We start from the raw sequence: 24,824 nt of genomic DNA on the forward strand, positions 1-24,824 counted from the left end.
CGTGACTTACTAACTTTGAACTAGAAACAAAACTTCATAGATAGAACATGAGATTTTAGTCAATTGTAGTTGCAGTATAAGGTGAGAGGTGAAAATACTTGTACCTAATCAGAATCCTTTTCTTAAATCATGAAAGTAAACCTTTCTGAAAAAAAGGGTCAGTCAGGTGATGTTAGATCTTCAGTGCTGCTAATTTTATACTTGACCTTTCATCTCCACAGAAAATCAGGCAAAATTTGACCAAAGTCAAATACCAATGTGTCAAAATTATTTATATTCATAGAAATGTAAAACATAGAATATTATTTGAGTTGTCATATTTCATGTTTATAAAATCTTTTTCATATCTTTCATATCAATCATGATCATCTTTTCTGTTTTTTCATGTCATCAAGAGCACATGTTCTCTACTGCATTCATGTTTGTAATTATACATTTTTCCATTGTTATGTACAGTAGTGCTCTTATCTGATCCCCAAATCATACATTTAGTGACATAATGTGTCACATGAAGACACTATAAATTCCACTGTTATAGATTCCTGAAAAAGTAGAGTTGAAATTGTTTGCTCAACACTTGAAGTAACTATGGATCAACTGTTAGTTGGTGTACAGATGACCCAGTGAAACCATTACGCACTGAAACTAAATTCCTGATTTCAGTACGAAGGCTGCATGTTTTGCACCATATGCTTGAGCTGCTTGAGCACACACACACACACACACACACACACACACACACACACACGCACACACACAGTCTTCATCAGTCTTCACAAGCCATTTAGATGGAAATTTACCATGAAAATACAGGTGTTTGTGTCAAGTGTCAAAAATCTGCATCAGCTGATGGTCTCGATTCAACTGCAACTCAGCATTTCTCCTCTTATCAACTAACACCCTGATCTGCCTTACTTCATGAAAAATAGTGAGACTAGTTGAGGTGCACAAGAATGAAACATGTTATTAAAAGTATGGTAGGTTGGTCTGCCAACAGCTGATCTCAGTGCCATATGAAAAACTAATGAAAACTGACAGAAAGAGCTGGTTCACATCATAACTCCACATGTTCAGCAGCATTATAGTCATCATGTTCCCAGATGATTCTGTCTCTGTAGGTTTGTTTGCACTGTTTCAGCCAATCATATGATGTTTTATTATGGTTCTATGTGTGTAATCATTGTGTACAGGTTATAATAGCCCCTTTATATATTTTTTCTATACATTATTCTAACACTGCACCTTGCTGAAGGTTTTGTTGTTTCTTTTGCTGCAGCTTTCATTTCATAATATATAATATAGCAAGTGATATTTAAGTAAAATCACGTCATTACAGTAAGTCTTAGGTGGTGAAGCTGCAAATGAAATCAAAGTGGAATATTGTCACATTACCACCATAAAACATCTCCCTACTTCCACAGCAAACAGCTCTATACTGTACCAAGCCTAAGTTTGATATCACTGACACAGTTGAATGAACTTACCCACAATGCTGTACTCAAAGCAGATTCCACTGAGCTTGGCTGTGTCCAATTGAAATGATTTTGATTCCGTCCTCTAACCTTGTCTGTATGGTGTTTGATGCTGGGCAGGTGGAGCACGGTGGGTTTATTTGAGCTTGTTTTCTGCCTGCTGCTGTTTGATGACATGCAGTAAAACCAAAACAATGAGCTTAAAGAGGCTAAAAAAGCTCCGTAACATGCTGCATAGTTTTCTGTGGGTTGACTACAAGTGTCACCTTTCAAATTACACATAGTAATGTCATCCATTATTATTATATTATTATTATATACGTTTTATTAATATTGACCAATGCAGATTTATGTCTTTTAATCTTATAATCATTATTAATATAAATAATGATCAAAATTGATTTATTTAAGTCACTTGTCAGGTTTCTACATTCTTAATTTATTTTTATTTTTATTTTTACATTAATTGACAGGTCAATAATTTAAGGGCCTTAAATGTCATGCAGTCTTACTGATCAGGATGACTGGCAACTCATTTAATGTTGTGTTGTTAAGACAAATGACATTACATTCAAATGAATCTTGATATATACCCAACAGATTAGAACAAATAAAGCACAGAGACAAAATCAACTGATGCATAAACAGTAGGCTACCAAATTAATAGGTATGATTGGAAATGATTTTCCTATTTGAGATTTTCCAAAAAAGTCAGAAGGAAAATCTGGAGGATCTCAACATCTCGGACCAACCCCCTGTAACCATGACAATCTCTTGAACCAGTCTGCTAGCTTTTATCAGAGACTTCCTGATTATGTTTTCGTCTCATCTTTTTTTTTTTTTTTTTTTTTTAAATCTCTTTCTCCTTTTTTCTTAAATCTATTATTCAGTTGTGCCACAGTTGTGTCTTATGTCTTATATACTTCACTGTCTTAAATCATGGTTTTCTGAAAGCATCTCTTTCATAAACCTTCTCAGTCTTTAATGTAGTTTTTGAATTCACTTTGAAAGTTTACACAGAAGAGACATGTTGTGCCTGTTAACTCTTCTGTCTGATCCTCTGTAAAGTGTGTGAGCTACTTAATATTTTAATGCATTATTAATTATAGATAACAAAACAGAGGCAAAAGAGAGCAGAAGTCGTTATGTTGTTTTCGTGCTCAGTATATCCAAACAACTAATCAATCCAAGTACCTCTAAGAGCTTTTATTTTTGGATATCCTCTGTGTGTGAATTCTCTCTGATGCCTGCGGTTTGTACACGTTTGTTCAGTTTTCACTGTGTGTATCGATGCCTGTGTGTTTGTTGGGTTTGTTGCACTGTTCGCATGTTTGACACCACAAGAATGGAATGACCTGTGATGCGTTTAGTGTTTCTGATGTCAGAGCTGCAAATAAATCTGTTTGTTTTTACCCTTTGGGTTTTGCTGCAAAGAACTCTGCTTTGATGTGATGCAAATGGTCAACGCTGTTTTTTAAGGAGAGAAAAAAAAAGAGTTTGAACTTTGATTGTCAAAACTCTCTGGAGGAGTCTGATAGCAGTTACGGCAAGGCGTTCCTATAGGTTGGTGAGGTGTGGTAACAGCAAAGCCACCCCTGAGCTACATAGGCTACTTCCAAAATATATAGCCTACATATAAAACATACAAAGTCAGAGAATTAATGTATTTCTCATATCAGTTTGGAGATATGCAGGATGTCTATATTTAAATATACAAATGGCAAAAATGTAACATCAAATACACTGCCATACCATTGAAGAGCTGCTTTGCTGTAACACCTGTTTCTCTGGTTACCAAGCAACTCTACAATACTGCCCTACAAAGGCAAAGTGCAGTATCTGTAAAAATGCCAAACTGAGAAAAACAGCTTTTTGTGTTTTTCATTGTCAGGTTTAAGCATCAAATTATGAATAACTACTAAGTCTATAATTGATTAGATAAAGGTGGACTGAATTAAATGTATTTTGTAGTTTGTCTTTCTGACCAATTTTGACAGTTCTATGGCAGATACTGCACTTTTGCTTTGGTTTTGGTGCAGATACGGCACTTTGCCTTGGTTTTACTCCAATGGAATTATAGAGTAAAGTATAGAATGTAGGGAGTACAGTACTTTGCCTTGGTTTCACAGTGCTTTTTTGGATGGACACCAAAATAAAAAGCCCAATAACTCTGGAAATTCTAGCAGTACCAATATCAAATTCTACCAGATTGAAGAGAATATGCCACACTTTTGATTGGTCAAAAAAGAAAAAGAAAAAATGCAGATACTGCACTTTGCCTTTGTAGGGCAGAATTAATGTATGCATTTCATTTTCAGATAAGTGAAATATAAACACCTGACAAAAGAACAAACAAGTCATTTTACTTCTTTACTTACTATCATGGTTCTTTCTCTCATTTCTCTGGTATTTCCTCGCAGACCTATCCTCTACAACTCTGACATTATTTTACGAAACTTTACAACATTATTTATCCAGCTTTATGAGCAGAGTTTTATTAACAAGTCAAGACTGTAGAGAATGCATTTTAATTTTAAGTAGGCCTAGGTTGCATTGGCATGGAGCAAGAATAGTAAGACAGTAGTAAAACATATCTCATGCTGTACTAAATAGCTTTACCGACTGCTCATACATGATTAGTCCCAGTAGTTCCAGTGTTTCCCCTGTAGCCTTAGCATGCTAGTCGTCTGTACTAGGCTACTTTAGTTTCACATGCGAGCTAACATTGAGCTGGAAGGAGCCTGGCTAGTACGTTAATAATGACAAGTCACAAGCTAATATTTTAGAACACATGGACACACTTTGTTAGCATGTATTACATTTATATATAAGTTACTGACAAACAGGAAACCATGAAATGTTGATAGGATGCCATTGTTATACAATGAATGGATTAAAATAAAAAATAGATGAAATAGTAAAACCTTCACTACCCTCAGTACAGGAATGCCTTGCTGTAATGGTTACTATCAGATCATATTTCAAATTTTCCCCCACTTTACTTTACTTTGCTTGTATTTCTTTTGTCACTTTTCACGTGTAGATTTATTACTTATTTTTGACAAAGAAACCAAATTGTCCAGTTTAAGTAGAAATGTCAAGATATATTTGCTCAAGACAATTGTAAAATGTGAAAACAGACAATTTTAAAAGTGTTAAAAACTGGAACTGAACATGTATGTTTTGATGAGTATATTTGCAGTCAGTTGTTTGCATTTTATCTAGCGGAAGCATTTGTTATAGATGATGACTTTGCAGTAAATTTATCCAGGAATTGTGAAATCTGACAGCTGATTAAAGATGAATTAGTACTATAACTTTGGAGTCTGTTGCTTGTTGTTCACTTCAAACATTTTGTGTGTTGTTGAAGAAAAATCATTCACAATACTCACTCACCTACTGGTCCAGAGTGAAGGGCCGGGGCACAGTTGTTCTATTGATGCAGAGATTGTGTTGGAGTTCCAGATGATCTTTGCAGTAATAGAGTTGGACATTGGTGTGTGAAAGATGTGAAGCATCATGGTTCTGTCAAGTCAATGCAACTGCTGTACTGTAGTACCACCCTCTGTGAGAAATGTGATGTGCAGCTTTGCTTCACTGAGGAGAGAAATTGCTTCAAATGTTGGTTCATTTGGACCTATTGTAGGCTAAACTGGCATAACAGATGGTGCTAATCATACAAAACATATTGCACTATGTACAGTATTCTTTTCTATTAATTTCCTGCTCACTTTTCTTGCAACTCTATCAGCTGTATATTGTTGAGAAGGCCTCAAATATGATATGATATACATATATACAGTATGTTAACATTACAGATCTCAGATACTAGGGGTAGTGACACACAGCCTACTGTGTCATGTGGTATTTAATATATATTTAAATTTGATCAGTTTTATATCTCCCATAATTTTCCTTAAAGCAGAAGTAAGCAGAATTTTTGTGTTAATATAAGTCTTAAATAGTTCTATCTTTCGACAGCAATCACTTATATAGAGTGTTTGGTCTGAAACACGGGTCTGTCAGTCACTCTGCTCTGCTGTAAGCCGAGGAGAAAACTTTCCTTGTATCCTACAACCTTTATCCAATGAGGAGAGAGAACGGCATAAAGGGGCAGTCCTCTCTGTGTGTGCAGCCAAGGGATGCACGTGAATGTGGTGACGTAGGGACGAGGGCGGGGACTGCTAACTCCATCAGCTGACACGAAGTTAGCCAAAATGACCGGATCGCTTACTTCTGCTTTAAAGGAGAAATGGGTCTGGGTTCTTATGGGTTCATTGTTGGTGATGGCACTTTTTTTTTCCTAAAGAAGCAAAATCCAATGAAGTTTGATGCTGAACTTACATTTCTTCAAGACTGGTAACCTAACATTAGTTATGTAGCAATAGCAAAACTTACAGATAGCTTCTATTAAAGAGATTTTCTCATTAAACAAAGACACACGGTAGAATTCACAGCAGAGAAGAGTTTATTTGCCCTTTGCATTTGCACTTCTCACCAAAAGAGAGAATATGAAAAACAAAAATAAATACCCAGTAGAGAACAGTAGAACTAGTGAATGTGAAGTGTAGTACAAAAATATGTGAATGCATTTCTTTTCTTTTTACATATATATGTAGGCACTGCCACTTTTTTTTTAACGAGATAACACTAGTGACACTGAAGCAATTATTCCCAACAGCTCAAAGACATGAAACTCTTTCATAGAGAAAACTTTGATTTATGCTCCTCTTTCCAAAAAGCAAAATGCAGCATTTGTAAACATAAAGATCCAAAGAGTATCATAACTGTAGCTTCATGTGATTTTAACAGACACAAAAAATACAAACAGAGAACATGCACGAGTGTGTTGTAACAGGACTGGCCATAATCAAGATCTGAGAATTAAACCAGGGAATGAGCCTCATGTTCTGCTGATGATTTGAATCCAACGAACCAGTCCTGTTTATTTCTGTCTGCCCTTATTTTCCTTTGGAAAAAAAGTTATTTCATCCAAAACAAGAACATAGAGAACATGGTGAAGAAAAACACATAGCTAAAAACAATAAACATGTTTGTGTTGTTTCCCTCTTCCACATTTTGCATCAACAGTCATCTCGCATTCAGACATAAAATACCTTGGTTGTTACACGTTTAAACATTTACATTTGACTGAATCTGGATAAATACAATCATCATCCACATAACAGCAAGTGTGTCATCTTATTTTGGCCTTCTTCGTTGACGCCAACAATCTTATCCTTTAAATCTTAATACATTAATACAGCAGCAAACCCCCGTGAGTACCTTAAACTGAAATCTAAAATCAAACATGTCATTTTCTAAAAGAAGTTTTTTGCCCTACCAGCAACTGCATGTACACAAAACTCAGTAATCTTCAAATCATAACAACATAAGCACTCATACAAAGTATTCAATATAAATAATCTTAATTTGTTTTGAGTGTGAATCATCTACAATCACAACCAAAGACATCCCTCTGTTATTCCATGCTGTTTGCCATTACCAGGTAATATCTTTGCACCCAGTGTGGGATATGTTCCAATACTGCAGAAGAATGTGATATGTAAAACTGAAAACTAATATGGACAAGGCCTCTTTATGGAAGAACTGCCAGCAAAGCTCCACCAAACAATGAGAAAGTGTCAGAGAAACTCATTAAACTGAAGTCTGTCACATTTTAGGTTGACACTCCAAAGCTTAGCCCTGCCTGTATAAAGCTGATTCTAACCGGTTCTTTCTGTTGTGCCTCTTCTTCAAGGCACCTTCATCAAACCACCTCATGACTGTCACCTGTTCAGCTTGTGTCAATATACTATATGTCCTGGAAGTGGATCTTTAGGAAACAGAGACAGGCAGATGTTTAACATATTACAGTATAAGAAGCATTTGGCTTCTTGGCAGTGTTGTGACAGTGAGTCCACCAGGAGCTTCTCCCTACGGTGCTCTTTGTGAGTTTTATTCATTTCATGTTCATGTGTTCTCAGGACATTTTCAAGAAGTTATTATGTACTTTGATTTCATAATATTCAAGTATCTGTAACAAGTATCAGACTTCATTTCCAAATAATTACTTCAAATCAATTGCAAGTGTGACCTTTGGAGTTATTAGGCAGTGCAGGTACGTTATAAACCACTGTCTAAAGTTACTTGTGATAAATGCATAATAAATTAAAATTATTGTATCATCTTCATTGTACATTGTGAAATAGAGAATAACTTTCTTTAAATGGACAAGTGCTTATAAAACTCAACACAGCTAATTCAATGTAAGTTCAATGTGTTGTCTTTGTAATTCCAGGAAATTACAGGAAGAATGAACTACAGTAAAATGTTATTCATGATTTCAAGTTTTATCACAAGAGAGACAACAAACATAATGGAAAAACTCTTGGTGGAATTTTGCATGTGGTAACATGAAGGAGTTTTTGCAGAAAAGAGTTGACATCGCTCTGCCTGGAGTGAGAGAATCACTCTCTTTTAAATATGGTATTTATGGATGGTGTGGTTTAGACTTTGGTGACGCTGCCTGTCTGTTCTTTTAGTGGCTGATCCTCCTCCTCATCTTCATCATCCATGCTGAGGTCCAGCTTCAAGTTATCCAGAGTCTGACGAATGGTCAGTGTGTCCGTACGCCTGTTAGAAAGACACACAGAAGATGTTGGGTTTGTCTTTGGAAATGATGGGGAGATGTGTGACTGAGACTAATCCACTTTCCACTTAAAATAAGACTCATTACCTAAAAAGTAACTTGTTTTTAGATAATTTCACTTGTTTCAAACTAATTTTCAATTGAAACAAGTAGAAAAATCTGCCAATGAAAGTAAGTTTTTTGTGTTTGTAATAAGAAACTTGCTCCACTATCAGATTTTTCTACTTATTTCAAGTGAAAATATGCTTGAAACAAGTAAAAAGTGTCTAAAAACAAGCTACTTTTTATGTGATGAGTCTTATTCTTAGTAGAATTAGATTTGTTTTGACTAGAAATAAGACAAATATTCTTGGTACGATTTAGAGTTTTTGCAGTGTAGGTGTGTGTGGAGTGTATATACTTTGTCTGGAGGTCCAGCAGCTGTCTCTGCAGACGTCCACTTGTCTCCCTCTCCTCGGCCAGCTCTCTCTGGGTGTGGCGGTACTGTGCGTCCTTCCTGCTCGTCTCTTCCTCCGCCTCATTGAGCTGACGCTTCAGAGAGCGCATCCTCTGGGTCATCTGGAGGAGCAGACACATGTCATTAAAACCTCTCCTCCTCTCCTTTGAGGGGCTGACTAATAAATTCACTTTGGAGCACAAGCCATCATGTGACATCATTATGTCTGTGTGAGTTTCACTGGCACTGCCATGTGTTGCATCAGCACAGCCTCGTTTGTGTTTGGAGACTTGGGTATGTCACCGACCAGACAGCCAAAGGAACTACTACAAAAGGACATGTACCCAGAGACAGCAGCCTGTTAAGAACAGACCTCCTAAAAAGGATGTCTAAAAAATAGAACTCTTTTGGGCACAAATCAAGGAATGTCCTAAAAATGGGAAAGAATCATACTTTGGTAGGCATGTATATTTCAGTTAAAGAGATAGCTCAACATTTTGGCAAATTGGCCCATTGCCATAATCCCTATAGCAGAGGTCAGCAACCTGCGGTTCATTGTAATAGTTATTTCTTTGGAGATTGCAGGTCACAACTTGTCCACCAGAGCGTTTTGGAGTTGTTGGATTGTGTATTTGATGAGTTTGATGAGGGAAACCAAGAAATCCCATGGGCCTCCATAGTGTAGCTCTGAGCAGCTCACGGCTCTGCTCCGCCGTTCTAAAAATAGCTTGCACCGACAATTAAAGGTAAAGAACCTACTGCTATGACTATAGCGATTATGGCAATGGGCCAATTTGCCAAAATATTGAACTATCCCTTTAAAAAAGCAATGCTGCAGTGCAACTAAAACTAAATCAAACTAACAAAATCAGATAAAAATCAGATAAAGCAAGCAAACCTGATCCCAAATACAGAGCGATGAATTAAACAGATTTTTACACGTGTTTTATCGAACCAATTTTGCATTTGTTTTAGTTTGCATTAAGTTAACCAAAAAACAAAACAATATACTGTAACTACTGTCTGCTGTATACTCCTCTAATAATGTTGTTATCTGCCTGTCACATGGTCAGACTGTCCTGCAGCACTTCACTGGTCTTGTGTGAGTAAAGTGTGTGTGGTTGTGTGTGTGTGTGTGTGTGTGTCTCACCAGGTCTTTTTGCTCCGTGGCTACCCTGTGCTCCTCCTCCATCTGATCACTCAGCTCATTGATCCTCCTCTCAAGTTTGTTGATGGTGTTCGTCAGGACAGATTTATTCCTGCACAAAGTACACAACAATTGACTGAACTGCAAAGCATTGTGGTCTTTATTCTTTTTCAAATAAGTCTGACCAAAAATTGGAGCTGCACTGTTGGACTTGTTTGAATTGAAACTAATGTTTTTTTTTGTCCTGCTTTCCTCTAGTCTATCTACACAGCTATCAGACATTTTTATTGCTGCGGCTGTAAAGATGTGAGTGAGTGAGTTTTTTCATGCTGTTCTCTTACGACTAGGGATGTCACAATTACTTGTTTTCACAATTAATCGCAGTATTAAACGGTATTAAAATTAATTGATCGCAAAGTTTCCTAAATACCGTCACTTTCAAAAAAAAAAGATCATGTACAGTATGAATTGTCGACAGATGTGCTCCAAAGTAAAGGTAAATGTACAGATACTGGTCCATTTACCTAACGTAGCATTGAATTGGTAGGAATTTAAATGTCATTTGTAATTTTAAAAAAAGATTAAAATTAACTTAAAGGTGTACAGAAAAGAAAATTGAATTTGAGCCCACTCTGGGTCATAAAATTAGTGTAATAACTCATCTATCAGACGATGTAGGCCAAACTTTGTGCAAAATTCTATTTTTGAGTAAATCCGTGATGAAAGTGTGTATTTTAGTGTAGTTTTTTTTTTCGTATTGGATAATGCAGGCGCACGGATTATACGTCAGCCTGTACACGATTCACTAGCCACTGATATTGGATCCGTAATCCGTCATTCAAACGTCTGAGACACGCACACACACACGGAGCTCGGGCTCGCCCCAAACTTTGAATATCCCGCCCGCTCGATAACGACCAATCAAATTCATTTTCCTTACTCGGGTAAACTCGTGTTGCAGCTCGTGACAACTCGGCGCGACAAACGGGACAAACGGCCATTTCTGTACACCTTTAAACATTTGGTATCGATGACACTTCCCCTGGCGGATTAATAATTGGTCATATTTTAACAGATATTTAAAATATTTTATAATTAGTAATGTATATTTTAACTATATTTGATTTTACACATTAATAGTGTTGTGAAATTAATTAATGCATAATAATCGTGATAATCATAATACCATGATTATTTCTCTGACAATAATCGTACGTACGTAAGAAAATCTATAATGGTGACATCCCTACTTACGACTGGTAAAAATGGCTGCAGGTTGTGGCAGTTTCACTGTTGAAATGTCATGTATTTTAATTGTATTATTTTGCATGGATGACTGCTTATGACAAAACAAAATATTTACATTCATGTTTGGATACAGTTTGTTTAAATTACCCCCAATTTCCAGTTAATTCCCATAAATTCCCAATAATTCCCATAAATTCCCATAATTCCCATGGAAAGTTTCTAATTTGGAATATTTCCAAAATTCTCCATCTTAACTTCCCATGGAAAGTTTCTGGAAATTTACCGGAAATGTTCCGCCCCTTTGCAACCCTACTCCCACCAGGATGATGTTGTTCTTTTACAGAAAGCAGGACACTGACCTCTCCTCGGCCCTCAGGGAGTTCTCCAGCTCTTTGACTCGGCTCTCGGCCCTGGAGATGACGTCCTCCTGGACTCTGGAGCTCTGGAGCTCGTCCACCTCCAGACGCAGCTCACGAAGCTGCAAACACACAAAGAGATGGAGCATTACATGCATAAACTCTCTTTCCTTATGTTCCACTGCTGATTATTTACATGTACCTTATTTTTTTAAACAGTGTTGTTGATAAACTCTAGGCACATTCATACAGCTTGTCTGTATAAATATATCAGTGTAACACAGAAAGGCTATCGCAGCCCGACTGAAGCATGGCTGATCATTCTGATGAAATGATGTACTTGGGACCTTGTCCATTCTTTGTCCACTAGAGGGAGCTGACATCATGTGTGTATTAAAATGAGTGGTTTCTTGTCTATGGTGGTGGTTGTCTATGTAATTAACTTTGGCCATTGTTGTGTTTAAAGGGATAGTTCACCCAAAATTGAAATTTCATTATCTACTCACCCTCATGTCGACTAAGGGCTGGGAGAAGTTTCAGAGTCCTCCGTGGCTTCTCTGAGTTACAGGGGGTCTCAGTGTAGCAGTGCGTGTCCATATAACGGTTGCAAATGGATACCAACTGTCTTCGTAACAAAAAGACACACCAAAAAACATCCAAATACCTCCATGCTGCTCGTATGTAATGTCCGTCTTGTATTGAAGCCCCGAAATGCGAAATTGTCCCGAAAAAAATTAAATAAGTCTATTTTTCAAGCTTGTTTTTAGCAGAAGCTCCTCTTCCCGGTTTGTCAAATTTGGACGAACCAGGGTCTGTCCTCTTCCCAGTTCGTCCAAATTTGACGAACTGGGAAGAGAAGCTTGAAATATAGACTTATTTAATTTTTTTCGGGACAATTTCGCATTTCGGGGCTTCAATACAAGACGGACATTACATACGAGCAGCATTGAGGTATTTGGATGTTTGTTGGTGTGTCTTTTTGTTACGAAGACAGTTGGTATCCATTTGCAACCGTTATATGGACATGCACTGCTATGCCGAGACCCCCTGTAACTCAGAGAAGCCACGGATAACTCTGAAACTTCTCCCAGCCCTTAGTCGACATGAAGGTGAGTAGATAATGATAATTTCAATTTTGGTGAACTATCCCTTTAAAAAGGAGGTTATCCTCAGGACTGACTGGATGCTACAGTGAGATGCTATCGGCCAGGACAGGCTGTTGAACATGTTGCGTATGTCATCAGGAGGAAAAAGACAGGATGGGGACAAGAGTTCACACCGCTGCAGACAGTACCTGTCTCTCCATGACAACCTTCTCCGTCTCCAGCTCGTCGTTCAGATCTTTCTCCTGAATGAGTTTGAGCTGCAGCTGCTCCATCTGCCACAGAAACACAGAACATGTGTCAATAACTAATAAACAGATTAGCAAAGATTTTCATATTCCTCCATTCAGGGTTAGGGGTTACCTGTTCAATAGCTCGCTTGTGTTTGGCCGCCCATCTCTGCTCACTGTCATGCAGCTCCTCCAGGTCACTCTCCAGGTCAATTAGCTTCTCCTGAAAGAGAAAAAAAGGCAAAACTTTGTTCAGCTAGCTTCTGATTTCAGGTCAGTGCCCATGACTACAACAGTTTGTCACTCAGGTTATTTGGAAATGGGACAGATTAAGTATCTTCAGAAATAGAGACATGATGAATATTTGGGATTATATGGAATTAGCACAGTGATTGCAAAACAGGATTTGCATAATTAATGCCGCATTAACCCCAAACTGATGGTTTTCACAAGTGATTCATTTAGGTGGACATCTCTGTTTGAATCATTAGGTCATGCATATAAACAGAAACGTTTAGGGATAAAGCATTCTAAAAAAAATAAATAAATAAAAATAAAAAGAATAAATTCATCTGGAATGAAAAAGGAGGAGGTATTCAGTTACCAGTCTGCAGTTATTTAGAGAATATTTTAAATGACAGAGTCGAGCAGAATAGTGGGTAATATAGAGAATACTAATCAATACATCTGTGTTTTTACTGATGATACAGTAGCTGAGGTTTATTCATGTAGTTATTTCAAGGATTTCTTGATTTACATGTGTTTTTTCTTACAGTGGATAAAAGAAAATTAAAATACAGCTGTTAAAAAAAAAGATGGAGCCTTTGAAGAAGAACCAGTGGGCTGTGGTTTTAGTGCTCAGTACCTGGGCCTGCTTGAGTTGTTTGGACAGGTCGTCTCTGCTCTGGTACGCGGTCTGCAGCTCCATCCTGAGATCCTCCACCGTCCGCTCAGCCTGCTTACACTGCAGCTGGATCCTCTCTCTCAGCTGGATCTCCTCCTCTAGTGTCTGCTCCTTATCGATCAGCTTCCCAGACACCTGCACACACAGATAGGAAGACGTGCATTAGATCATGAGGCTGTTAGGATATTTTTCAAAAATTGAGTTAGTTTGATCATTTAAGGTGAGACACTACAGGCAAAAACATTGTTTTCTCATGCACTGATCAATTTTGAGTTTTTCCTCAGACTCTGAGCTAGAAACCTCCACTTCAGCAGCACTTACAGACACCAAACCTTCCAGTTTGATCCCTTTCTATATATTCTGAAGGTTTTTACAGAGGGGATTGTTGATATACTGTATGATTCAAAGCCTGATTTATATAACATTGTATTCCTAAAAACAGGGCGAAATTGGATTTTTTAGGGCTGGTGATAGTATTTTCTCATTTACAGAGTGATAAAAAGAGATATCCAAAATCCCCTCTAGTATGTCAACAAAATAAAACAAGAATTTTCAAAGTGGCTTTATCCATTACTATTCCAGATTTCAGTTCTGGAAATGTATGCAAATTTAATTTGATATTAACTTATTTACATATTTATACATAAAATTTGACAAAACTTGTATTTGTGTGAGTGACAGTGAAGTGTCATGGTGATATCTGTTAGTTTAAATTTCACCCAATTCACCTGTAGTGTCTCACCAACAACATAGCACCAAATAACCTCAATTTCAGGTGCATGTTGAACATGCTTAATTGTGTTATGGTATCATGATTTTTTGATGTCTCAAAGTTCATCAGAGTGTCAGACAGGTGGAGTGCTGTACTGTACCTCTCCCTGCAGTTTGATGACGAGGACCTCCAGTCTCTGCATCTCCTGGTCCTTCTCCAGCAGAGACTCCTCCAGCTCCTCCACCCTGACCTGGGCATCCTCACGCAGCTTCAGCTGCAGGCTCATCTCTGCTGCAGCCTGTGTGGAGCTCTTTATGGCCTCGGCCAGCTGGAAACAGAGGATGTTACACATTACTGTACTGTAACTAGAGCAGCACTAAGTATGAAGCCAATGAGCCAATGTTTGACAATAAAAAGCCAAAGTGATTCTGTACCTCTGTCTCCAGTCTCTGGATGTTGCTGTTGAGTTCAGACGTCCTCTTTGACTTGGTGTCTTTGTCCACCTCCAGCTCCTCCAGCTGTCGCTCTGCCAGCCACAGCTTGTCAGAAAGAGTCTTAGAGTGCTGCATCTGCTTCTCCAGGTTCTCCTGCACACAACACACACAACACACACACGGTTCAGAGCCTCCAAAGCCTCCTAAGACTAAGACAACATGTGTGTTGATGGAGATTCCCAAAACTAACTGAACCCACCAAAAAAAAAACATTTTGAGAATACTCCATCCTCTCATGTGCGACCTGACGGATATTAATAATTCACATTCTCCTCCATCAGTAATATTATACAATTTGTCACACAGAGATTTAAACACAACATCTAGTTTTCAGATCCTACAGTATGTGAAAAAGGCATGTGTTCTACGATGGGATGTTTGCTGCTGCTCTGTGGAGATGTTTACCTCAGCATCCTGAATCTTGTTTTTGAGGGACTGCTGCAGGTAGTTGAAGGCGTATTCCTGTGTGTTGGCCTCCACCATCACGTCACGAGCCTGCTTCACCTCTATCTGCACAAGGCAACACAAGACTCATTATGGATCTAATCTGTTTGACAGAGATAGATAGATAGATAGATAGATAGATAGATAGATAGATAGATAGATAGATAGATAGATAGATAGATAGATAGATAGATAGATAGATAGATAGATAGATAGATAGATAGATAGATAGACATACCTCCATCTCTCTGTATTTCTCTCCCATGGCCTGGGTCTGTTTATCCATCTCTATCATCTGCTCCCTCATCCTCTTCAGCTCGTTGTTGAGCTGGCTGTTGGTCCTCAGCAGATCCTCTCTGTTCACCAGAAGATTGCGCATCTCCAGCCTTCACACAGAGACACAAAAAGCTATGAGTTAGCCTACTTGCCCAACTTGAATGTTATTTTGACCAAAAAAACTGCAAAAAGCTGTTTTTTTGGTCCACTTTGTTCCTCACTTATACTATTCCTTTCCTTGTCTCATCCTTTATTATCTGAATACAAATTCTTTGCAGATCAACTTAATACCAGGCCAACAGCTTTGTTCCAAACATTTCCAAATTTCCTCTGATTGAAGTTTAAAAACATGTCACACACAACCACATTCACCAATTTACAGTAGTGACCACATCACAAAAACCTACATACTCAGCATGTATCAAGTTTCTGTTTTCCTAACAAGAAGACAAATAAGTTCAACAGGGGACAAAACTTTGAAGAAATAAAAAAAAATACCGACCTGATCTGATTCCTCTCTTTGTCCATCTCCACACTCTCTGCTTCCAGGAACTGGTTACGCTGCAGAGAAGACACACGCCATTAAAAATACTGTTAGACGATCAAAGACTGGGACAGCACCAACCCTCCTCATGCAACAGACATTCTGGCTTCAGTGCACTTAGGTAAAATGTGGTTTTAATGCTGTTTTTTTTATCTGGCATCCATCCAACAGTGATGAGGCCTACTGTACCTTCTGGCAGCCATCCAGCTGTTTGGTCAGTTCTTCTATGTAGTCTTTTTTATTAGGGCCCCCCAGAGTGGCAGAGCGCATGCTGTAGTGCCCGGGCATCACTTGCTGCTGAAACACACATCATTTGAACATGAAAACACAGCATGGTGTGTGTGTGTGTGTGTGTGTGTGTGGGTGTGCGTATATGTCACATGTGGAAGTGTCAGTAAAACGTACAGTGTTATTGACCCCGGCCCTCCTCTTCACCAGAGAGTCGTAGGTGGAGAATCGATGTCGGGGGGAGTTGAGGGCGGTGGTGGGGGGGGAGATGCCCGCTGCCACTGGACTGGTGCTTCTGAACAGGTTCATCTCTGAGGTGGCAGGAGACAGTCCACCCTGAGCAGAGAGAGAGACACAGAGGAGAGTCACTAACCTGGACTCAGCTCTCACAAACGTAATTTAATTTAATATCTGAAAGTATTTGAAAGGTTTTTATATGAACTATCAATAATACATTTATAACTAGTAATAAGCAGTGATAATGCAACAAGAGGAATATTGTGCAGACATAGTAGGCCCCCTGTGACTGTAGCTTTAAAGGTATAATGTGTAGGAATTCCCCCCATCTAGCGGTGCGGTTGCATATCTGAACGTATTCTTGATGTTGCATTCACCTGAAATCAGGCAGACGTCAGACAGACAACAGACGCTGCATGTAACAGGATAAACAAGCCTCTATGTAAACAAGTGATCCGCCAGCACGAGGCAAAACAATACAGGCGTGACAATATGTTGTCATGGTGATGTCGTATTGTTTACCTGACCCATGTTTTACCATCTTTCTCTCGTGGAGTAAAATGACATCCGGTTGGTTTGCCGACGGCCGTCTGCCTGACTGCACCTGAATGCAACATCAGTGCCTCCGTCCTTCCTCACACTACACAGTGGTGACAGTTTTAACAGGCGCTACCTGGAAAACTTTCTCCCTGAGCCGACAGCTCCGCTGAGTTTCCGTGGTTACCTACGGTCACGCTGACACTCAACGTAAAAAATGGCGATACAACATGGCCGCCTCGGTTCGGTGCGTCGCCCACTTATGTATTTGTAACGACTTGTAACAACTCATTCTAAGGTACGAGAAAGCTTTCATTTGTATGCGGATGTGATTCCACTTCAGTGAAATACGTATGAAAGACATATTTGATTTTTGCTAATAAAAACTAGACTGTGTCAAGCTCCTAAAGGTCACCAGATAAATCTGAGCATATGAAATGATCAATCAATCAAATACGAAATTTAATTTAATTCTGATAATGTTTATCTTTAATCTTTTCTTTACAAAAAGCAATGCAAGACAAACATATTTGTCAGACTGCTGTCAGTTTTTCATCTTCATGTATAATCTTCACCTGAAAATGAAGTAACCACAGTATAACCCTTGAAATAATGAGTACTTAGTACTGAGTGTTTCATCACTGCTGATAAGAAAGAGTTGCAAACCTTGAAATCTGACATTCGAGACATGGGGTTGAAATCCATGGAGGCGGCTGTGGAGTATGGACTGTTGAACACTCTGGGGGGGCTATCAGCAACACTGAGCTGCAAGCAAACAACACAGGCTGATGTAAGAGGAGAGAGGGGGAGCGGACAATTCACCTGACAACAAGCTCAGAGGTGCATCTGTACTGTAGCTGTGACTGTCACTTTATTGAAATAAGCTGTGTTCTTACTCCAATATAAAACAGGAGATCATTCTCAGATCTTTACACTGCAATATTCAGTTTCTAAATTAATATTCAAAATATATTGAAAATGTATCAATTAAAACCATCTGGGTAAAAAGCATCACAAAAATGTTATCATAACAGTTATGGATGCATTTATCACTTTAAGAGGATTATTATATTTTTTATATCATTAGCTGTTGTGGTTACATACAGTGGAGTTAGTCAAGTAAATACATACAGTAAACATAGTGAAAATTTGATGTTATTTTTTTATTTTATGTTTTTGGCTTTTTTCACACCTTTATTAGATAGAACAGTCGAGAGAGACGGGAAATGGGGAGACAGAGAGAGGGGGAATGACATGCAGGAAAGGGCCGCCCAATGCAGGATTCGAACCGGGGCTGCCTGCATAACCTCCTGAGGCACTTTACGCCCCATGAAATTTTATGTTTAAGGTGCCAGTTAATTATATTAGATTTCTTAAAAAAAAAAAAAAAAAAAGGCTTTTGTCAAATAAGAGTTTCTCAGCCTTATTTTAAAATTGAAAATTTTAATCAAAATAACTTTCATTATTTGGGAACATTGTTATATTTGAAATATGTCTGTTTTGTAGTTCAATAAATAGAATGTAAAAAAAATGTTTTATTTGAATGCAGATGACATTTATTATTTTAACTGTATTATAAATGTTTACCAATAAAGATATATTTGTGGTAGAAATATTAAAGATAGAACCAATACCAATATTATCTTACAGTACTTTGCATCAGTGACATAATGATGATGGTGGATTAAATTAGCTATAATTAGATTTGGAATGAAAGACACTGGATAAAAGATAAAACATGGTTATCTCTGAAGTCCATAACAGGACTTAAAGCAGTGTGTTATCCAGAAGATGGCACTGTGTGCTTCCATCTGATCAGAATAATCTCTCACCTCCAGATTCTCTGATCTGACACACAATCACACATGCACAGACTCCACGGTCCAGTTCACTCACCCTGTCAGACATACTGTCCCCGTCCCGGGAGGCCAGGGACTCCAGGGAGCCTCGGTAATGGTTCATCCCCAGCCGGGTGCTCTCCCATCGGGCCATCCTTGGGCTGTAGTCTGCAGATGACCCACTGCTGACTGGGCCATTTGCCTCCTTGCCACTCACTCCGTTGGTCTTCATCTCATGGTTGAGGAACAGCTGATATTTGGGGTTCTGGCTGGTCGACACAGATCTGGGTGTGGAAGGCTCGTCCTCTGATGGGCTGTCCGGCCGCTTGCTTGAATCAAAGTCAGACTCCTGGAGAAGAAGAGCAGAAAGTGAGGATATGGGGATGAAATAATCCTGGATACATCTGCGACAACGTATATGTAACAATATTCCAGTTGCTCTAAGAACAGGCTGGAGACTTTCTCTGTTTTGCTACAGTATGGTTGTCTATTTGACTGTTAGTTTTTTGTCTTTTTTGCTCCTTTTTGAATGTTGGAAATATGGTTTTATACTGTACTTGTAATATTTCATACTGTAATAATATGATATTGTGACCAGAACCTCAATATGTATATACAGTATATATCCTGACAGACTTATGTACAGACTTTAAACAGTGACAAGGTTGATTTTACTGAGCATTGTGCAGTGTGATTGACAGCGGAGAGAAGATGAATGCATGTGGTACAAACAGGTAAAGTGGATTAATTGAATGGGAAATTAAAAGACAGTTATTGTGCACAAAATCATAAATTATAATAAGATTAACATGGAAAAAAAGAAGCAGTTACAAAATGAGCACTCAGAGGTGCGAACTGGAGTTTCTTTAATCCTGCATTATAAATGTCTTCCCTGGCCACTAGGGGACAGAAGAACTCCACACAAGCTACACACTATCAACATATTGGCATAACATTATGGCTAACATATTAGCATCCTGTAGAGCTTCCCTATTTCCTGTCATACTTCCACTGTTCAATCTAATAAAGGCTAAAATGCTTGAGAAATAAGTATAGAATAAGTAATGACTTGATATCAGCCATCATGTTGCGTGATTGACTCAGGACTGCTCAGACGAGTCCCTCGATCTTTTGCACATACGGGAGATAACAGGCCACAATAAGCTGCTGGACTCCTGTTTCCTCATCAAGCAAAGTATCACACACACACACACGCAGGTGAAGAGAATAGAAAACATGTAGTTCCAGTCACTTCATCAGTACAAATCACCAGTGGGAAGATTGTTGTTGCTTTCGTTCAAAAACAAGAATTTGTGAAGCTCCTTTACACGTAAAGAATCGAAGATGTGAATGAAACTTGGATCTGTGAGGCAGTTTTGATTAGTAGGATTCATGTTCCTGTGGATTTATGTGTTCAAGTCATCATGTGGATTGGAAGCAGGCGAGGAGATGCATTCAAAAGCCCGTACTGCCATGCTGCTGTGCTGTCTTCACAATGTGAAAATGCAAGATTTGCATTTCATGCAAAGATGTCCAAATTGTTGGTCGATCGAGAGTTTCTTACCGATCCCAATCCAGAGTCAGTCACAGAGTCTGGACCAGAGTCTGTGACTTGTGTTTTGCCTCCGACTGGACAATCAGTTTGTGTAGAGATCTGACTTGTTGTTGTGGTGCCTCTCTGAACTGACTGAGCCTCCATGGGGCTGGTTTGCCTGAGAGGAGGAGTGACAGTGATGTTGGGGAGTGGACTGTCCTCTGGTCCCACACTGCTGGGTGTGGACTTGGGAGGCTGAGCTGAGGCGGTCTTGAGGGCCTGTCCTACTCGTAAACCAACAGGAGAGACCGGGCATGGACTAGAGAGTTTACTGATTAGGTCTTTGATGCTGCCGGCTCTTCTCAGATTTGTACTACAGCTCAGGTCTGTGGGTGGTTTCTTATGAACGGCTCTCCAAGCCTGCCCTGCCTCTTCTTGGTTGGTGGTCTGCTGAGGACTGAGTGGTGACTGGGAAGAAGAGGACCAAGGCGAGTGCTGAAAGAGTTGAACACAGTAACAGAGCCCCAACAACTGTTAGGCAAGAGTCTGAGTATCAGGTGTAGGAGGTTAGTGGTGGGTGATATGAGTGATTATATACATTTACCATACAGTTTAGATGATGCTACTGTATGCTGCATTAACAGTTCTGGGTGTTTTAGACCATTGTGAGCCTGGTTGCTTATGGAAACCATTGTGTTGGCTAATTACATGGCCAAAGATTCTCTTGAGTTAGTTACTTCAAGACATTATCAAGAGTAATTCAGCTGTTTGAAATAGCAGCCCATTCACAGGTGAGAGAATCTGCTACTTTTAATACTACTATTTTAAAATTTTAATTAAAAATAAAAGCTGAGCTAAAGCTTTGATTAGTTCACAAAACATTGCAATAAACTGCCGAGGTCTTAGATTTGCACGTTTTGTTCCTTGTAAGGAACATGTCTAGATTTAAAATCTACCCTCTAATGTAGTGTGTAGATGTTGACTGATGAAATACATAATGGCATGAAGCTCAGTGTGTGTGTTTGTGTGTGTGTTTGTTCCTATCCTGACATAAATCCCCCTTGAGAAACTGCAACATCTGCTCACTCATCTGAAAAAAAAAAAAAATCACTACCCTCCCCTGAAACATAGCATCCCACTTTCTAACACACAAATAGAAAAAAGCAGATACAATAGATGGCCAGAGACAAAGAGATTTGAAAATTCAAAAAACTAACTTATACATTCAGCTAAAAGACCAAAAAAAAGAGAGAGAAAAGGAATAGAAAATGGAAGCATTATTCTTTCTTTTTTTTTTGCCAAAAAGCCACTTGAATAAATCCAACTTTAATTAACAATCCTAACAAGGAGGCCGATTGCACTTAGAGAAATGAAGTGGCGAGCATCCAGGGGTTTAACTTTTGGGGCTCAAGGGTCTAAAGCACCGAGTGGCCTTAATCCAGGGACTCGCCTGGCCAGCTTCCCCAGGGACACGGAGCCGAGGCTGGGGTGGGAGAGGAGCCGGGGCCGGGGAGGGCTGCAGGGGAGGGAGGCTGTCTGGGGTTTAGGATCGCTGCTAATCACCAGTATTAAAATGTTTACAGGCTGTGGTGGGATTAGCTCTGAGCTGATGATTTTTAATGTTATTATTTTTGCCCTGTGAGCTGAGTGCGCTCAGTTTGGACTCTGACTCAACCACAGTGGTTGATGATGAAATGTGTGTGTCCTCATGTTAAAGCCCAACTAGGGGCGGGAGTCGAGAATTAGCAACAGTGGAACACATTAGTTTCATGTCTTGTTGTGAAGTGATGTCTAATTGCATCATTCCCATCAATGAAATAAATAACTACATCATGTAAACTATTTGATGTGATTGCTCAATATGCAGGTCAAGATCCCACATGTAAACAGGGTCACAGAACACTGTTGATATATATCTCCAACAATAATGATACTTATTATTACTATTATTTTATTTTAAGTCAATATCTTCAAATCCATTGTGATGCTAGTTTTGATAGAAGTTAGTCATTGAGTCCCTCAGACACGTGGGGAAAAGAATGGTCTTGGTGATCTTTTTAGTTTGAGATTGGACAGGAACAAGAATTTCCTGTTTCCTGTTTTTTTTTGACCAATCAAAAGTGTGGCATATTCTCTTCAATCTGGTAGAATTTGATATTGGTACTGCTACAATTTCCAGAGTTATTGGGCTTTTTATTTTGCTGTCCATCCAAAAAAGCACAGTGAAACCAAGGCAAAGTGCAGTATCTACAAAGAGTACTGGACTCTCTTACTCTATAATTCCATTGGAGTAAAACCAAGGCAAAGTGTCGTATCTGTAGCTAATACCAAGCCAAAGTGCAGTATCTGCACCAAAACCAAGGCAAAGTGCCGTATCTGCCATAAAACGGTCAAAATTGGTCAGAAAGACAAACTACAAAATACATTTAATTCAGTCCACCTTTAACTAATCAATTATAGACTTGGTAGTTATTCATAATGATGCTTAAACCTGAAAAACACAAAAAGCTGTTTTTCTCAGTTTGGCATTTTTATAGATACTACATTTTGCCTTTGTAGGGCAGAATTTTTTATTTTTATTTTTTTTAAACATGTGACTTCATGACAAACAAATATTCCTCAGTTTTTAGGAGCTGATCTACAGACAGCTTCATTCAGGAAACCAGGTCCATATTTCCCTATGTCCAGGACACACGCAGACACACACACACATTAGTCTGCCATTCCCTGTGGCCTCACTACAGTACAGACATATGGTGTAGAGCCGTACACCATCTGACCCAGATATATGACAGCATTGCACCCTGGGAAATACAGCAAATGCCTGGCTGATATTTGGTGCAGAAGCGCTCAGGATTTTATTCTCTAGAATAAAAGTTGAAGTGGAGGCACTGTGGTTGAGGTTATGATGCTTTGTTGCTAAGAGACATCCAGCAGATGTAGTGATTATGTCAGGAGGAGCAAATGGAAATGTTCATAATATATCAGTAGGAGGTTGGATGATGTGGATGTTGGTTAGAAACCACAGGAATAAATCCCACGTGACACAAGCAGTTTATATTGTTTTTTTTAAAATCACAATCTTTTCCTGAAGCTAAGCCATAACTTATGTTTTCATCTGCACTGTACAGTAACTGAGATACTCGTGATATGGTTGTTCAGGACTGGATGAACCTGAGCTCCAGCTGATACGACCCTGAACACATCATATGATCACAGTGACGACACAGAAGACATTACACAACTGTGTTTAGGGCTGGGATTGAACAGTGTTGAGTGGTAAATGGATCTTGGTGAGTAAAACGAGGGGTAGCTGACCTCCCCTGACCCACCTGCTGGGTGCTAGAGTGAGAAAAAGCTAAGTTAGTGCAGAGGTTCTTGAAATCCGTGTGAGTTTACATGGATTTCTTTGATAGGCAGGCTGGTTTACTCAGAGATCACACACACAGATTCAGCTCCTGGCCATCTGCACACACACAATAGAGAATATAAGAAGAACTTGTTTTGTAATTCTGCAACAATAAATCTGATCAACTGTCAGGACCGAGCAGCCTCAGGCATTTTTAACTCAAAGATTTCCAAACATTTCATTACTGCAGTGTTTGTGGCCACCTGGCAGCACCGAGGATGAAGAAGGAGATAAAGTTGTGGTCAATTTTAGAACAATAAACATGAGACACATCACACCAGGAAGAAGTAGAGAGGGCTGTTCTGAATATCTTAATCACAGATCCTAATCTGTGTTTGTCTTTTTTGTCCAGTATTTTTACACTTGTTTTCTTGAATTTTGTGGCCATTTCCAACTTCTTGTTGTTTTCTAATTAGTTTTTCTAATTTTTTAAAGGTTAGTAGTTTCAGGCTTCCTTGGTCATCCTCTTGTTTTCATGGCTCCTATAATTGATTCATTGTTTTTCTGTTTAGTTTCTGGCTTCTTGCAGTTGTTGTTGGTTATTTGTGCTATTATTTGAAAGCTTCCTCTAGTTGCTCTTCAGGTTTTGTACACGTACTGTAGTCAGGCTGTTTTGTAGGTGAATGATTTTGGCTTGTCAGGTTTTGTCCTTCAGCTTCATGTTGTTTAGATTTGCATGGTTGTTGTACACTTACGCTCTCTTAAGCTTTTATAGGTTGTTTTCCTTCTGGCCTTCCGTCAGGTCTCTAGTTTTTCAACCTTTTTTTACATGTTCTTATGTTGGGCTTCTTCTGCTGGTTTTCTACTCTCTGTGGGCTGTCTGACATTTTAGTGTTAGTTCATTTTCTAGTTTTGGCGTTGGTTATTTCCTGGTTTCTCTTGGAATTTACTTTCATTCTGGACTTTGAGCAGGTGAGAGAATTGTATGCAACACATGGGGTTGTGTGTGTGAGTGTGTGTGTTCTCCTCAGTGTCTTCACACCGTATTTGCAGAGAATCACAAACATGATTTTTTTCCTCGGT

At 38.9% G+C, this 24,824-nt stretch overlaps 1 protein-coding gene across 1 annotated transcript in view; it reads right to left on the reverse strand.

The window, feature by feature from the left end:
• Window positions 1–5,917: 5,917 nt before the first annotated feature.
• The window catches only part of LOC146977798 (uncharacterized), a 35,792-nt gene continuing 16,885 nt past the window's right edge, over window positions 5,918–24,824 (reverse strand). The window contains exons 8-23 of the mRNA XM_085794349.1: window positions 18,917–19,207; window positions 17,687–17,785; window positions 16,424–16,582; window positions 16,208–16,315; window positions 15,977–16,035; window positions 15,437–15,584; window positions 15,160–15,264; window positions 14,695–14,847; window positions 14,421–14,588; window positions 13,510–13,683; window positions 12,778–12,867; window positions 12,606–12,689; window positions 11,315–11,433; window positions 9,711–9,819; window positions 8,525–8,682; window positions 5,918–8,108 (exon numbers count right to left, since the gene is read on the reverse strand). Coding sequence (XP_085650475.1) covers window positions 7,982–8,108; window positions 8,525–8,682; window positions 9,711–9,819; window positions 11,315–11,433; window positions 12,606–12,689; window positions 12,778–12,867; window positions 13,510–13,683; window positions 14,421–14,588; window positions 14,695–14,847; window positions 15,160–15,264; window positions 15,437–15,584; window positions 15,977–16,035; window positions 16,208–16,315; window positions 16,424–16,582; window positions 17,687–17,785; window positions 18,917–19,207 — 2,151 coding nt within the window. The 3' untranslated portion in view covers window positions 5,918–7,981. The remainder of the gene's footprint in view (window positions 8,109–8,524; window positions 8,683–9,710; window positions 9,820–11,314; window positions 11,434–12,605; window positions 12,690–12,777; window positions 12,868–13,509; window positions 13,684–14,420; window positions 14,589–14,694; window positions 14,848–15,159; window positions 15,265–15,436; window positions 15,585–15,976; window positions 16,036–16,207; window positions 16,316–16,423; window positions 16,583–17,686; window positions 17,786–18,916; window positions 19,208–24,824) is intronic.

This window comes from Trachurus japonicus, chromosome 12 (genome assembly GCF_045865225.1).
Source record: "Trachurus japonicus isolate A0001 chromosome 12, Traja_1.0".
In the NCBI taxonomy this organism is placed as follows: domain Eukaryota; kingdom Metazoa; phylum Chordata; class Actinopteri; order Carangiformes; family Carangidae; genus Trachurus; species Trachurus japonicus.